At 40.3% G+C, this 14914-nt stretch overlaps 1 protein-coding gene across 12 annotated transcripts in view; it reads right to left on the bottom strand.

The window, feature by feature from the left end:
* Window positions 1-14914, bottom strand: part of SNAP91 (synaptosome associated protein 91) — a 128272-nt gene that overhangs the window by 26803 nt on the left and 86555 nt on the right. For 8 of the 12 annotated variants that reach the window (XM_032484528.1, XM_032484529.1, XM_032484532.1 and 5 more), the window contains 6 exons: window positions 10238-10345; window positions 9333-9599; window positions 8991-9068; window positions 8757-8828; window positions 8263-8346; window positions 6696-6779 (listed from right to left, as the gene is read on the bottom strand). The exons of 1 other annotated variant lie outside the window; for it this stretch is intronic. In XM_032484528.1, coding sequence (XP_032340419.1) covers window positions 6696-6779; window positions 8263-8346; window positions 8757-8828; window positions 8991-9068; window positions 9333-9599; window positions 10238-10345 — 693 coding nt within the window. The remainder of the gene's footprint in view (window positions 1-6695; window positions 6780-8262; window positions 8347-8756; window positions 8829-8990; window positions 9069-9332; window positions 9600-10237; window positions 10346-14914) is intronic. 3 more of the 12 variants (XM_032484536.1, XM_032484535.1, XM_032484534.1) reach the window with 2 other exon arrangements.

Genomic DNA, 14914 nt, shown 5'->3' on the forward strand with positions numbered 1-14914 from the left:
ATGTATGAAAACACTGCAATTTGGAAAACTGTTACCTATTCAAAGATGGTCTTTAAAATTCATGGTGGCTACTGTAAGTGGTTTTAGCTGTATTGAATGACAGAAGGATCATGTAACCTTCTTAAATGAAGACAAGACATTGCCTAGATCTTTAAGAACTAATATCATTATAAAGCAGGGATGGGCTAAATGTAACATTATTTTTTTTAATTTTTAGATTTAAACAAATTGAAGTATATTTTGATTTACAATGTTGTGTTAGTTTCTGGTGTATAGCACAGTGATTCAGCTATACATATATATATACATATATACACACACACACATATATTACACATTTTTCCTTATTCTTTTTCATTATAGGTTACTGCAAGATACTGAATACAGTTCCCTGTGCTATCCCATAGGATCTGGTTGTTTATCTATTTTATTTTTTATAGTAGTGTGTATCTGCTAATCCCAAACTCCTAATTTATCCCTCCCCTGCTAGATGTAATTATTTGAGGATATAACCATTTTGGTTTTAGGGAGATTGGTGGCTGTTAATGTTGACTTTTGAGAAACATCCCACGCCTCAAGCTGGAATATGACTGGTTAATTTAGGCAATTATTGGAGGGTGTGGTTCTCTTTGTTACAGGTGAACGTGGAAACAACTGTATTTGACTCTCAGTTTCTTAAAATGTGGCCAAGAAGAGAAAATTTACTCTCAAATCACAGCATTTTAGCTGCTGGAAAGGGCCTCTGATTCAATCCCATCTTTCCACAGCTAGAAAAGATGCAAAGAGAAGTGAACACACCTGTTCACAATTCAGCAGCAGAAAAAGAAAAACGTGTGCATTTACCGGGGCTCATCTGCTCAGTGCCATGGAGGGTCATGAGCAGACCGTTTCCATGGGTGAAGGAATAACACCATTCAATGAAAAAAGTTGCTACCTTTAAGAAAGTGAAGGTAGAGTGAAAATTGGCATAAAGCCCACCAGGTGTCAGGCACTGTTCTATGCATTTTTTTAAGGTTGAATCCTCTGAACCACATAATTGCCAGTATTTGACCATTTTGGTCCTACAGAAACAATTTTATATCACTCAGCCTAAAACAGATACTAGCTCATTTAAGCCCCACGACAACTTAACGAAGTTTTACAGGTGAGGATACGGAAGCCAGAGAGGTTAAAGAATTTTGCCCAAGGCCAAACAGCAGGTGCAGAGCCAGATTTCCACAAAGGAGTCTTCCAGAGCCTTGGCTCTCCACCACGATACTACATGGCCTCCTTCCCACAGCCAGGAGCAACACCAGAACTGTCCCCTTCTGAGAGGCTTACAAACTGTGCAGAGATCTGGAGAGATGGTGGCCTTCTGTTAATACTCAGTTCTTACAAAACAGGTGCCCTCACAAACCTAGACTAACTTAAAAGCTCTAAAGTGACATAAAACAACCAACTGATTATGTTCAAGGAACAAAACCTGTTGCTATACTCTAAATGAATCCGTGAGCTACCCAGGAAAATCACAGGCATTAGCAGGGAGTCTGGGGAACTCCTCCTGCTGAGTGAAAACTTTTTGAGCCCAAGAATAGAGGAAAGCAACGGGAGAACCCTAACCATGAATCTTTCTACATGGTTCTACGTTATACTAAGACAAGCGTTCTGTGGGACTGAAAATAAAGTAATAATCACGAGGCTTCCGGATGTCCTGCAGGCATGTCTGAACTTCCCACAACTGAATCACCAATAACTGAATCACCAGCTATCTTCAGGTCCTCACCCATCTTCAGACACACTGCCTTGGGTCACAGGTGATTAGTCCTATGAATGGAACCTTCTCAACCCTGCACACTTAGTGAAGTTCTATTAATACAGACACGTCAAAACCCACAGTCATAGTAGTTTTGTAGACTTACATAACACATTGTATCACTTGGGTCAAGAGAGTGCATTTTAAAAACTATTGGCAGATAAACAGCCCTCCCGCCCATACTCCTCCACACTCATCTGCTCCATTACGTTAAAGATGCCGCCATTTCCATTATTCTCAGTGGTACAGTCAGTTATTCATTCCATTTACTAAGATCAATCTGAGATAGTCAACATTTCTAGGAATAATTGCCTGAGAGCCCGCGGCCTACACTTTCCAGTTTCCAACCCCCATGGAGGATGAAGAATTGGTCCTCAATAGATCTTCCCATTTAGTGGCCACCGTTAGTTATTAATCCCACACTGAAAATGTTTATATTTTAAATGAGTTCAAGGACATCTGTGGCTCTGCTAAGAAACCATCTGTGTCATGTGGTTAACAGAGAATGTAAAATTATGAAAGGCCTCAGAAGGCAGGACCATAGTCTCCCCTGTTTATGGAATTAAAGACAGGAAGAGACACATTCCTACAGTAGTACAGATTATGGTACTGCTGCCCCAGAACTGTGTCTCTCATGGAAGAACATGGTTTTCCTGTTTGCTGTCAACCTCAGAAGTGAGGCATATCCTTCAGCAAACCTAACCTCCCTCAATAATCCATTTTTTACACTGCCAGCCAGGCATCTGTCTGTATCTTCCAAACACCTGTATTTTCAGCTGGTACATCACGGGAAGAGTGTGACAGCATTACTCTTCCCCGGGTGAAATCGTATTTCCTTTTATTTGTTATAAACTTGACTCTCAAGTTCCCCGCCAGACTCATCTCAGATATGGGTAATACTGCATCCCACCAGTAATCTCAATGACTTGAAGAGAGTTATTCTCTCATTCTGTCCTCACTGGCCACGACGGTTGCCTTTTCGAGAACTTTCTCTAGTTTCCCCACACTGGGTGCACTGAACAGAACTTGAAATTTTAACTCAAGGGGTAGAAGGTGACTAAGATGATATTTCATGTAGTTTTATTCTGGGACTGGTATTATGTGACAGTTCCAGACATAAATTTGAATAAAGGTGGATAACCAGTTTTTATGAGAGATTAGACTCATTTTTAAGAGTATCCATTTAGTCTCCATTTTTTTAGCTTTAAATTACAAACCTATTTCTGACAGTTTTCTCCCCAATTTTGAGATGATTCTTAATTTTTAGTTTAAAATCTCTCAAAATCATTTAAAATATTTAATTATTCTACATCTTATTACATTTCCCTTGTTATTTACATGTAAGTTCATGCCTTCAAAAAATCTAACTTTAACCAGGAGGGTGGGAAGAGTCCCCAGTCCACCAACCATCATTACTTTCGGACAGTCTAAACTTCTCATTGCTATGTTGGTGTATTATTTTTCCATTTTCATTCTTTTACAACAGTCTTATTACTAAAAGTAAGAATCTAGAGACTCACAAAAAGCAACTTTCTCTCTCTCTTTCTTTTTTTTTTAATTCAAATGCCTACTTTGAATCTGATCATACTTGTGGACTTCCTTATTATCTATGATTAGGCTCATTTATCTTTTAAAAGAATGTTCCTATTTATTCCAATGGCCTGCACACTTAGACACACACACAACTATAACCCAAGTGTTAAGCTTCACTGCAAATTACCATAACACAGTGCCCCAAGTACTTGTTCCACTATTGATATTCATCAAATAAAAATATCTAGGCGATGTGAAAACTCAGAAATAGCCACTATCAACTAGATTACACACATAAATGTGATTGTGATTTTATACTGTCTGTATTAGCAGTTTTTTTGTTTCTTTGTTTTTTGGTTAGGATAGTCACTTCTAGTTCATAAGATAGAATTATATTAACAGTCTGTGATATTCTACAGTGAAAACATGGCTTCTTGCTGTTTTGTTACTTGAACAAGCACGACAAATGTTTTTCTACAAGCAAAACAGAGGGAAGCATGAAAAACGGGCCCAAATAATCAAGACCTAGAGAAATCGGAAGTAATTTAAAATTTCTTTTATCAGGATATATGATGAAAATAGTTGGCCTCACAGTCAAGTAAATCAGACAGATAAGTACAAATTAAATTACAAGAAACATAGTTTGGAACACACATTAGACATTAAACCCCATTTAGACCTACTGACATTAAAATTTAATTTCCTTAAATAGGAAAAAATAAAGATGACAATGTATACAAAAGTACTTTTCCCATCACTGAACAGTCACAAGAAGATGCAGTGGGAAAGGGGGAAAGGGCGCTGTCAATACAACCTGTGCAAATGGCACTCTCACTTTCAGCACCAATCACTTCCTCTTTTCTGCCTCATTTTACTAAGATTTCAGGATGGACAACACAACCGAGTAAATCTAATCTCACTTTTGGTGACGGGACCTGACTTGCACCTTCTGTGCACTTCCCCTGCTGGACTCATCTGGGTACCAAGCTGTGCACTGAGGAGATCGTTCAGCTACCTGCTCTTAGCCTCCTAGGCAGTAGGTGACAGAACCCTTCCTGCGTGCTCCCGGTGTATTTTAGATCCATCTCATCTCCCAGGATCCAATCTCTCAGCTCTGATGTCACTGATATCCTGGGAGTGGAAGGGAAAGTGCATTTTCCTATAGGCTCTGACTAGCCTCTCTGCTCCCATTTCTAGTTGTCATTGGCTCTTCTGGAAACACAGTGTATCAGGTTCTAGTCCTGGAGACACAGAGAGGCCAAACGGAGTGGGGACCCTGGGGAAGACAATGTGGCTTTGCAGCACTGGCTCTTGTCAACAGTGACTAACCACTTTGCCAGGCTCCTATCTGGAGGCTTTAAACCCCTCTCTGGGGTCTGTGGCAGGGGAAGGGGCTACCCAGAGAGAAAGAAAGGTGACTTAGAATTCTGCAAAAAGCCAGAACATTTGCTTTTGTGTGCCATCTCAACCTTAATGATAACTTCAAAGCAAATGGTTTATAACCAGCAATCTCATTTTAAAATTGACAAGGTTATTTCCCCCAAGTTGGCAATTTCTGTGGTCTGTTAAAATCCTATTGCTGAACTTTGAAAATGTGAATTAAGTTTACTGGTTTGGTAAGGGCTTGAAAGTTACTGTGACTGATTTGAAGCTGTTATGAAGACTGCCCCGGCCAGGAGAAACTAGGCAAGGTGGTATTTTTGCCCCCAAGTAACCAGCTGCGGTTTCTGTTAAGTGCACTGCCTCTGATATTTGCAGCTTCCAAAGTCCACAGTGACATCACAGTGGAACAGTGGCTCTTCGTCATTCAGGAAAGCACCAGCTGGCAGTCACTGGTATGACATGGATTCAGCAAACAAGAGTGTCACGTTTAACCAGGGTAGTCTGGAGAGAAGGGGAAAGACACAAAAGAAATGCCATTGTCCCTGGGAAAGATTGCTAAACAACCAGTCTGAATGACCGGCGGAAGGACAGGGTAACAGCTGGGCTGTGACCACCCCCTCCAGACTCTGGAGGGATGATGAGACCTAGTGTCAGACTTCCAACAACTCTGAAAGCTGATGAGGGTCCTTGAATGAGATCACTAGTTATCGTGAATCCAAGAATCCAAGCTCCTTAGTCTGCTGTCCCTGGTGTCAGGGTTGTTCATGACATTAAGAAATGAGAACCAGTTACTAACCCTATCCAGGGCTACATGGCTCGCAAGGAATTTCAGCTGAGAGACCCTGGATGCGGTGACTTCCCTGTGCTGATGTGAACCACACTCTCGTGAGCCCCTTGCCAACCTTAGGACAAAATGCATCCCTTGTGGTGACTGGGAAGGTACATCGGAAGCTGCATCTGAGTGCCTGATGCCTCTGTGGTGCTCTTCTGTACTTCCTATTACGTTCCCTTCTAAGTAAAGTCAAAGCACGGGAAACCAGCAGTGTCTGGTGAGTTTGACTGATAACCTGATCCTGAAACTCACTACTGGGGTCTGGCCACTGGCAAATGCTTTGCCTGCAAAAATAATAATTTCTATATCTGGCTGTCATTAAGCGCACTTGCCTTGCTCCCAAGGGAAACTGGGAGTTGGCTTTTCCTATCTTTTGAGTCCTTGAAATGTTTCCTTTTGTTCTATTTATCCCATCCCAGCCATAAGCAGTTAATCCGAGGCATCCTGTGCCAATCTAGTTCACGCTATGGCCCTGTCGAACTGGGATCGCTCCCGGAGTTTTCAGATGGAAAAATGATCAGATGGTTAAAACAGAGGCATACGTAGCAGCAGCTTCAGCCCAGTGGTGGAAGTCTACAACAGTTTCTCCCAGAGTGATTCACACATTACAGAACCAACCATAAAAAGATACCATCATGGTGTCTTTCCCTATAAATTCCTTTAAAAAAAAACAGATGGGCATAGATAATACAAGGTAAGAATTACTATGTAAACCTATTACCTATAAACAAAAAGGAATGTGCTAACTGAAAGTAAGGCATGTTAAGAGCATCCAAGAAGCCACAGCAATGGCTTGTGTACAACTGTGATTTTCCTTTTTTTTGGGGGGGGGGTGTGCGGGAGGTAATTAAGTTTATATATTTATTTATTTACTTAATGGAGGTACTGGGGATTGAACTCAGGACCTCATGCATGCTAAACATGCCCTCTACCAACTGAGCTATACCCTTCCCCAACTGTGATTTTAATTTCATAAAATCCTGGGAAATAATCAACCTTCTGGGATACAAAGGTCTTCTTTTTCAATTTCATGCCTCCAAAGAGAAAGAAAACATGCACCTTAAAATTTATACAGTATTTGAACTTCATAAAAATATATCCAAACGTAAACTTTCATAAAACACTATGTTAATTTAATTTAATGTAATTAATTACCAGCTAGTAGGTCTGCCGATGCTGACGAGCTAGAAGCAGCCTGAGGTGCAGGTTGGGGTTCAGAAGCACCACTTCCAAATGCATCTACCCATTATCCATTATGCAGCGAAAAAGTAGAAGAGTGTAAACAGTAAGTACAGCAAGTCAGGTGAGGGTTTTGCAGAGAAATGCACAGACATGACACTCTGTGGGGTGAACTCATCTCTTGTGGATGTGTGAAATGACTGAGTGAACTGAACGATGCTCTGACCAGTTTATTTCCCCCCTCCAAAAAGAATTCTAGAATATTTAAGAATTAACACTTCTTTGAAAGAGTAAGAAAATTCTTTTCTTTAAATTTAAATACAGATTTACTTGAATCAGTTAAAAAAGTTTATACAACAAAATGTTCAAATAGTGTCAGTGCTGTTGAGTTCTGAATATTTTTGTGAATGTAAAGTATATTGCATTAAACACTTAAAATTCCAAATTTTAGGAGAAAAATTATCTTTACTATAAAGATATTCTAATGGATTCTATCTATGAAAATTCTCTTTTTTTTTTTAAGAGTAAAACTTTGGGACTAAACCCTGTAATAGATCAAAACAGGATCAAATTTAAACACATTTTGCCAAAGGTAATAGAAAAGAATCCCCACACTCAGAACTCTACTCAACTTAAAAAAAAATTAACCCCCAGCTTAATTTGAGCAGCAGCAGCCTTGACTTGTACCTATATATCAAAGCTGAGTGGTTGTTTGCACTCTGAATGCCCGAGGCTGTGACATCTCTGAACCCCTGGTTCACCCATTGTGGCTCCAGCCATGATGCTTCGATGTCCAGGTGGTACCCTGTGTGGGTTTAAGTTGCTAAAGATGGTATTTTAGCCCACAGCATACACACAGATGGCTATTCATGAAGAAATCTCTTCAAACCTGTACTTTCCCCTCTAAATCTACTGCTAATAGAAGACCTTGAATGTCTCATCCAAATGAGCAGTTCAAGAGTTAACTCAGCACATCTGCCTGTCTTCAGATAACACACAGAAAAAGGCAAATGCATTTAAATCAGTGAAACCTCTGGAAGGATTTAGAAACATTAAACTCAACATAAATAAACCCTATAGAATAACGTATGACATCAAGAGCTTTCCATTTTGACAGGCTTATTTGTTTTCAACTCTGAATTACCTATGTTTATGCTGCTTTTAAGAACTTAAAAACACTGATTTAGCCAACAGATCAGGGTCCCCTGCAGGAAGTAAAAAAAGAATAGCAAAAGGCAATTCCAACCAGTGGATTCTACATTAGGATGAACAAAAAGTAAAAACACAAGGACTTCAAATGAAAAAATGATCTGGTTTTGTCAGGACATGCACTAAAAATTATGATGAACTGAGAAGGATGAAGATGATGACAAAGAAATGGAAGATATCTTAAAAATGTAAGTTTAGATTTAAAAGATGGAAATAACTTCATATGGTCAAAAGAAAAAAATAATACAATAGAATGAAACAGAAAATCCAAAAACTATTCAGAGGGAAAAAAAAAAAAAGATTCTGTGAGTGTTGAAGGAGGAGAGATACGCACCCCCAAAAAGGTCTATCACACCTGAAGAATCCACCTTTGCTGGAGAGGCAGTGGTTGCAGGAGATGGTGCTACAAATGCATCCACTACAGCAAAGCACAGAACAGGAAAAATCGCATGTCACCCACAGGATAATGGAACCACAAGCCTTGACAAACTTGAGATTCTTGAGATTCAATGTTTAACAGCAGACAATCTTAACAATTAAGGGAAAGCCAACAGATTTTAAAATACATGCTTTCCAGAAGGAAATACAATTTGACTTCTTGAGGCCAGAGGTTTTAGTGTGAAAAAGTTGTCTCCTTTCAACCAGCAGTAGATTTGAAACAGTAAGCCTCATCAGTTAGTGATGGACCAAAAATGAGATTTTTTTTAAAAAAAATGCATTCTGAGTTTAAAAGAACTCGGGAGGAACCGCACTGTTTTCGTATCCACCTCTGCACACAGAACCCCCACAAGACATCTCGGAAGACGTGACCTTGACAAAAGCACTCACCAGATAAGAGGTCAGCGGTGAGAGAGCTCTCAGGCACGGGAGAGGCCCCTTGTGGTGGAGAGGAGAAAGCATCTTCCGAAAGTGAAACAAACCAAAACCAAGCAGAGGTGAGTAGAAAGCTGAAATCAAAGTCACAAATCTAACAAAGGCATTATTATCACAGGCGAGCACAAAGAGCCCAAGGGTGAAAACATCTAGGCAAACTACAGTAAAGGAAGGGTGGCTCCAGTTTACCTGTCCCAAACAGGTCTATGCTAGGCGCAGCATCCGGCTTGGGCGCCGCGGTGACTTCGGGAGCGGCCTCAAAGAGATCTAAGACCAAGAACACACATGCCTTTACTCAGCTTGACTCGCCTGCCTGAGACGGCCTCACTTTCCAGTTCTGCGTTCGCAGTTTGGAGGATTCTGAAACTGCAAGCGGCAAATGGTTTCTGGAGAACCATTTAGTTACACAGGATCCTTGCAGTCATCCTTGGGTATGCGGGATATCGCAAGGACCAGAATTCACTCCACCAGATGGAAAGAGTTCAACAACATCAACAACAACAACAAGCAACAACAACAACAAGAAATTACCACCAAAGATATCTAGAGCAGGAGGAGCGGTGGTGGTGGTGGCGGCAGAGGTGGTGGCAGTGGCGGTGGCGGCGGCGGTGGTGGCAGCGGTAGTGGCAGCAGCGGCAGCTGCGACGGCAGGAGCAGGAGAAGGAGCGGTGGCGGGAATCGGAGGGGCTGTGCTAGCTGTAGGGGTAACTACAGGAACACTGGTCTCAGGTGGCTTCATTGCAAAGAGGTCCAGCTCGGGTGCAGCCTCTGCGCTACCTTCAGATGGGGCAAAGGGGTCTTTTGGAAAGGAAAGCGGAGACACACAGCATCAGTCAGGAAACAGACAAGAGAGAGGCATCATAACTATAGGTGGGAGGCACCTGACACAGCCATTCACACGCTAGCTAGGCGTTAGGCTGCTTGGACTGAACTACTATCTCAGGAGCAGTGGGCAATGACTAGGATGCTTTTCCAAAGAGAAAAGAAATTTTAGTAGGGACCATGAGTTAAGAGACTGAAACACTCCGAAGAACTGTCCGACTGGCCTAGGGTCTGGGATCAGAGACCATTCTTCAAATCCTTACTTAATCTGGTCCATCTGGTAGCTTTGTAAATTCATTAAAACATCCCTATAGTTTTGAACTCAGTGTTGCAAAAGAGTGCCATCTAGCATTAGAGGAAAGGGGAAGAAAAAACATTAAGAGAGCATACTTGCACTGACAAAAATTGTCAATCCTGAGAAATTGTCAATTTTGATAAGTATGCCCTTCATTTTCTTAATGTTTTAAGTGCCAGCATTATTTATTTGGTTATGATGAATGATACTTTATACTTCAGAGAAAGTAAAATTCGAAACACGGCGTGGCCACGTCTAACTACGGGAGTTTCACGTGAGGACAGGACAACGACAGACGGGCTCGGGGCTTGAAACCCACCATTTCCTGAACATGCATCAAGCGCCGCTGCTACAGGGGTTGGGGGAGCTGGTGCGGCGGCCCCTTCGGATGCTGCAGGGGCCTCCCCAGGAGAAGCTGCAAAGGCATCTTGGGTGCAGGTTTTACAACAACAGAAATGAAAGGAATAAAAAGAGAAGAAAATATAGTAAAAGAACCAAGTTAAATTGCGAAGAAAGCTCCCTTATACAACATGAATTTCTGAAAATGCATTTGTGTGGCCCATGCACTGTTGGCGGTCCCCAATGACGCTTGGCGCCCCTAATGTTGGCTACATGCAAGTCGTACAGTGTTGCTCCTGCGGAGGCCCATTGCCATCTAAAAGGTAACAAGATTCTCATTGTATAAGGGCTCTGAGAAGCATGTTTCATGTATCATTAGAAATTAATGGATGTGAAAATTAAAACACAAAAATAATTTTATTATGTAACTTAAGACATTAATCTTTAATGTCCAGATAACATTTAGACACTGTGTTACTATGATGTCTCTGACTAGTGGTTTCTAGAAAACATGATCAACGCCAATCAAATTAAATATATGGTGATAATGCAAACAATTCTAGCATAAATGCTCTTTCACAGTCTACTACAGGCAAAATTACACTGGTAACATGAGAAGTATATTAAATATTCATAAAAGTTAAGTGTTCCTTATCCTTGAAAAACATTTTCGGACACAACCAAGGATTTGCTTGTTTTAAAGAAAGAAAATTAGGAGATGACACCATAATACCTTTATGTCAACTTAAATTTATTGTTTTTTTCAAATACTGTATTGCTCCAGTTATGTGGAAAATGATGTATTTTCAACAGATTAAAAGTATAGTTGCATGTTTTTAAGACTACAGGTGTATAACTATTTACAGTAGATTATAATAACATATAGTAAGATCCATTAATATACAGGCAGCCCCAGTTTATAAATGTCCAATCTATAAATAGCCGATGTGTACAAATAATTTCTAACGTTTCTGCCAGCATACCAGATTAATTATGGTAAAAATTGCTGGAGTTTTCAAAGAGACTCTTTAGCTCCAAAGTACAAAAGGAATGAAGCCATTCTAAGTATGACCTGCTTACAAGAAACCCCTGGAAAGTAGGGACCAACACCCACTCAGAACCTGCCACTTACCTGCAAGACTTCCCATCTGCAATATCTACCAGTGTTCCTTAGAACACTCTTCCTCTAGCCATTAAAAAGAATTTGCCAAACATGCTTGGGTAATGTGACACAGTCTATCGCATTTCTCGGAGGTTTACATGGTATATTAGGCTGCAGGAAGTCCTACGGTCAAGACACTTGTTTCTCAGTTTAACCAAGCATGTTCCAAACTGATCTGAGTATGAGATACACTATGGTAACAACGTCCTGAAGACCAGCATTAACAATCATGAAATATGAGAGAATCACTTGGGCTAAAAAGTCCTTTACAAAAACAGAGATGTCCCTAGAAGGTACAATGGGTCATTCAGTTATTCATATGTTACAGACTGACTTGACTGGACTGCTTCCCTTAGCTACACTGAGGGAATTTATGTTCTGAGTAGGGTTCCATCAGGGGAGAGGTCAAATAATAATAATGAAATAGGAAAAACATAGGGGACAGAGACCTACCTCCCCAGATGCCACGTTAAGGATACTATCCCAGAGAACCTGGAGCAACATGAAAGCACTAAGCACAAGAAAGTCTAAGAGGAGGCTGGGAGGGCTGAAAATATTTTGCCACAAGTCAGGTCTGTTTTCTTTTTATTCCTATAAAATCTGGAAATGAGGCTCAGAATATTGGAAATTGTAGGAACAGTAACAGCCATCACTATTTAGTATTAAGATGCCAGTCACTGTGCAAGTATTTTATTTGTATTATTAAATTTCATTCCTACAACTCTTGTGAGGTAGGTTTCATCATCTTCACTTTGTAGGTAAGAGAATGGAAACTTGCCAGGTCTGAGGACTTGACCAAAGCCCAGCAAACGATGGAGATTCAGGATTTGGCTGTAAGTCATTCGACTCAGGTTTGTGTGTCTAACCACTCTGCTGTTATGAACTGAGCCACATACTATGCTGCTGCCTCCTTGTAGGGTGGAATAAGTACCAGTCATGTCAGTGCTAGAGTTCAAACGAATATTCATGGGCTCGCCTCTTTAATGACCACTTCTGGGTAAGTCAGTGAAACCCGTATTTGTAGTTCTATCCTCAGGAGAGGTGGTATTTTTCTCTCCCTCCTGTCAGCAAGTCATCTCCTTTGAATACGTCTCTTGTTCCTCAAAACTAAACATTACTAACTTAACTCATCTACTCCTGCTAAAACCTCTCAAACACAGGGGCACCCACTGCTCCAGCCATTGCCTGTTCAAGTCTTCCCAGCCCAGGAGATGAAGACCTGAATGAGAGAGACTGTGGATGGTCCCAGCCCCAGCCGCTGTCTGCCTGCAGCCACGAAAGGGACCCCCAGAGAGAACTGTCCAGCTGAGCCCAGAGGGCCCCCCGCACTGTGAGAGATATTAACAATTCTGATGTCGTTAAAAACAAAACAACAAAAGTTCTTAGCTACCCAGCCTTCTCTCGTTATTGATGCAGTATTATCATCCCAGTATTGAAAACTAAAGCTATCTCCAACCTAGTTCTCTTCCCCGTGTTACTCATCTGAAGTTCACGTCCACATTCTGCCGAAGACCAACCAGTGCTATCTCCTGGAAATGCCTGTTCCTGCGCTTCTGCAGTTACGGACTCAGTCCAGGGCCTCCCCAGTAAAGCAGTCTCTCTCTGACACTGCGGGGGACTAGCCTTCTCTCCCTTCTGGCAAGCCTAGAAGGATTTTCTAACCTTTTATCATGTGACTATCTTTGTAAAAAGGTCCTTTTGCTGTTGTCTCCCCCAGCCTGCACTGCTCTCCCTGCCTCCTCCAGGCACGTAAGCCATCTTTAAATCACATACTGGGCACAAAGGTTTCAATCATTCTCAACAGCCCAAGAGTCACCATTCCAAGCTCATCTTCTTCCCCAAAGGTTCTAGATGATAAGACACTTACATGAAATCTAGTTCTAAGTGCTTGTATTTAAGTATTGGTTTCAGGGAAGGTTGATTGATTTAGTTTGTTAACTTGTGCAAATGAAGTCAAGCTTACGAGGCAAGTTCTCTGGTTTTCCAGCCACTTGGTTCTGTGCTCACAACCTCCCGTCCTCATCGCATGGACTGCTGATTGAAAAATCAGCACGGCTGATTGAAAGGGTACGCTGGTGAATGTGCAGAGGAATTAGCAGCAACTCAGCATTATACTGCTTAGAAAAATACAGTGCTGTTACAAACTAATGTGCTGTTGTCAGCAAAGTTTACCTAAATGAAAAATAATGCCTTTAAGGATTTTGTGTTTTATCTTTATGGATATCTGTTAAGTTTTACTGAACTTTTTAAGCACAACTAGCCTTGCAGTCCTGTTCTACATGACCACAAAAGGCAGATTTTATTTCCTAGAAGTTCCCTTTCAAAAATAAAGCATTTAGTAAATAAAATGCTTCTTAAAAAATACCTTTAAATGACTTATACTGAAATGACTACATTATGTGGGTATTGATAGGAATATTTTAAAGTAACAGATATTTCCTCTTTTTCAAATTTGGAATGAAAGTATGAGATGAAACTATATAGAAAATTTTAATGTTTTAATATTTCATATTCATGAAATTAAACAGCCATTTTTCAGAAATTAAAATTCATTAACCTTATTTCTAAAGCAATATACTTAATACTGCTGTGCTAGCTACATAAAACCTCAAAAGGGCATATTTTAATGTCATATAAACAAAATAACTGGTGCTCTTAGTATTCAAAAGTTCTACCACTTGCCTATTGTAGAGATACAAAAAAATTTTTAAATAGCCACACAACATGGCCAAAGAAATTTTAGTTTAAGTTTTTATTTAAAATCCTACCTCTAAATGATTCCTTATAAATCCATAAAGAGCATGGAAGAAATTAGGGAATATCACTGAAAACTACAAAACCAACAGTGACACATAGATTTCTGAACATAAAGGCTAGACATTTTAAAGCTGTTAGAGGCCAGGAGATAGCTGACAAAGCTACACAGATTAATAAAAATAATGATGAGATTTGGGGATGTTCTCATCTTTACTCAGCCTCCAGCCAGATGACTGGAAAGGATGTTGGTGAAATGAAAGGAGAGCCCCCATTCTTTGGCATGAAGTTATATGATTTTCTGCAGCCCTGATCTTTTAAATTTGTATTTCAGAGTAGAAAGAATGACATCATGAAAGTATTTCCAAACGTATGGATTCTTCTGCTTGATGAATGTGGTCAAAGCAGTAACACAAAATAGCATAATGGCACAAAGAATATTTCAGAGAAATATCTTAGGCCCATGAGAAAAGCAAGATGGAACTGGTTAATTTCACAGGGGGGATTAATTCTTAATATGGACTGAAAAACAAAAATCTAAATAGCTAAAGATATAGAAATGTTTAAATAAAAAAATCTGTATTTTTCTTTAATTTTTCTGGTGACATAAACCTATAAGAAACCATCCACCCACAAGACCAATGACGGGGGAGGGAGGAGGGGGTGAAGAAGGTGATTTTATAAATTTAAGCTAAAACTAATTTTTGGTCTCAAAAGTTATAGAGGCAAAGCTGGAAAACT

Source organism: Camelus ferus, chromosome 8, assembly GCF_009834535.1.
Source record: "Camelus ferus isolate YT-003-E chromosome 8, BCGSAC_Cfer_1.0, whole genome shotgun sequence".
Taxonomy (NCBI): Eukaryota; Metazoa; Chordata; class Mammalia; order Artiodactyla; family Camelidae; genus Camelus; species Camelus ferus.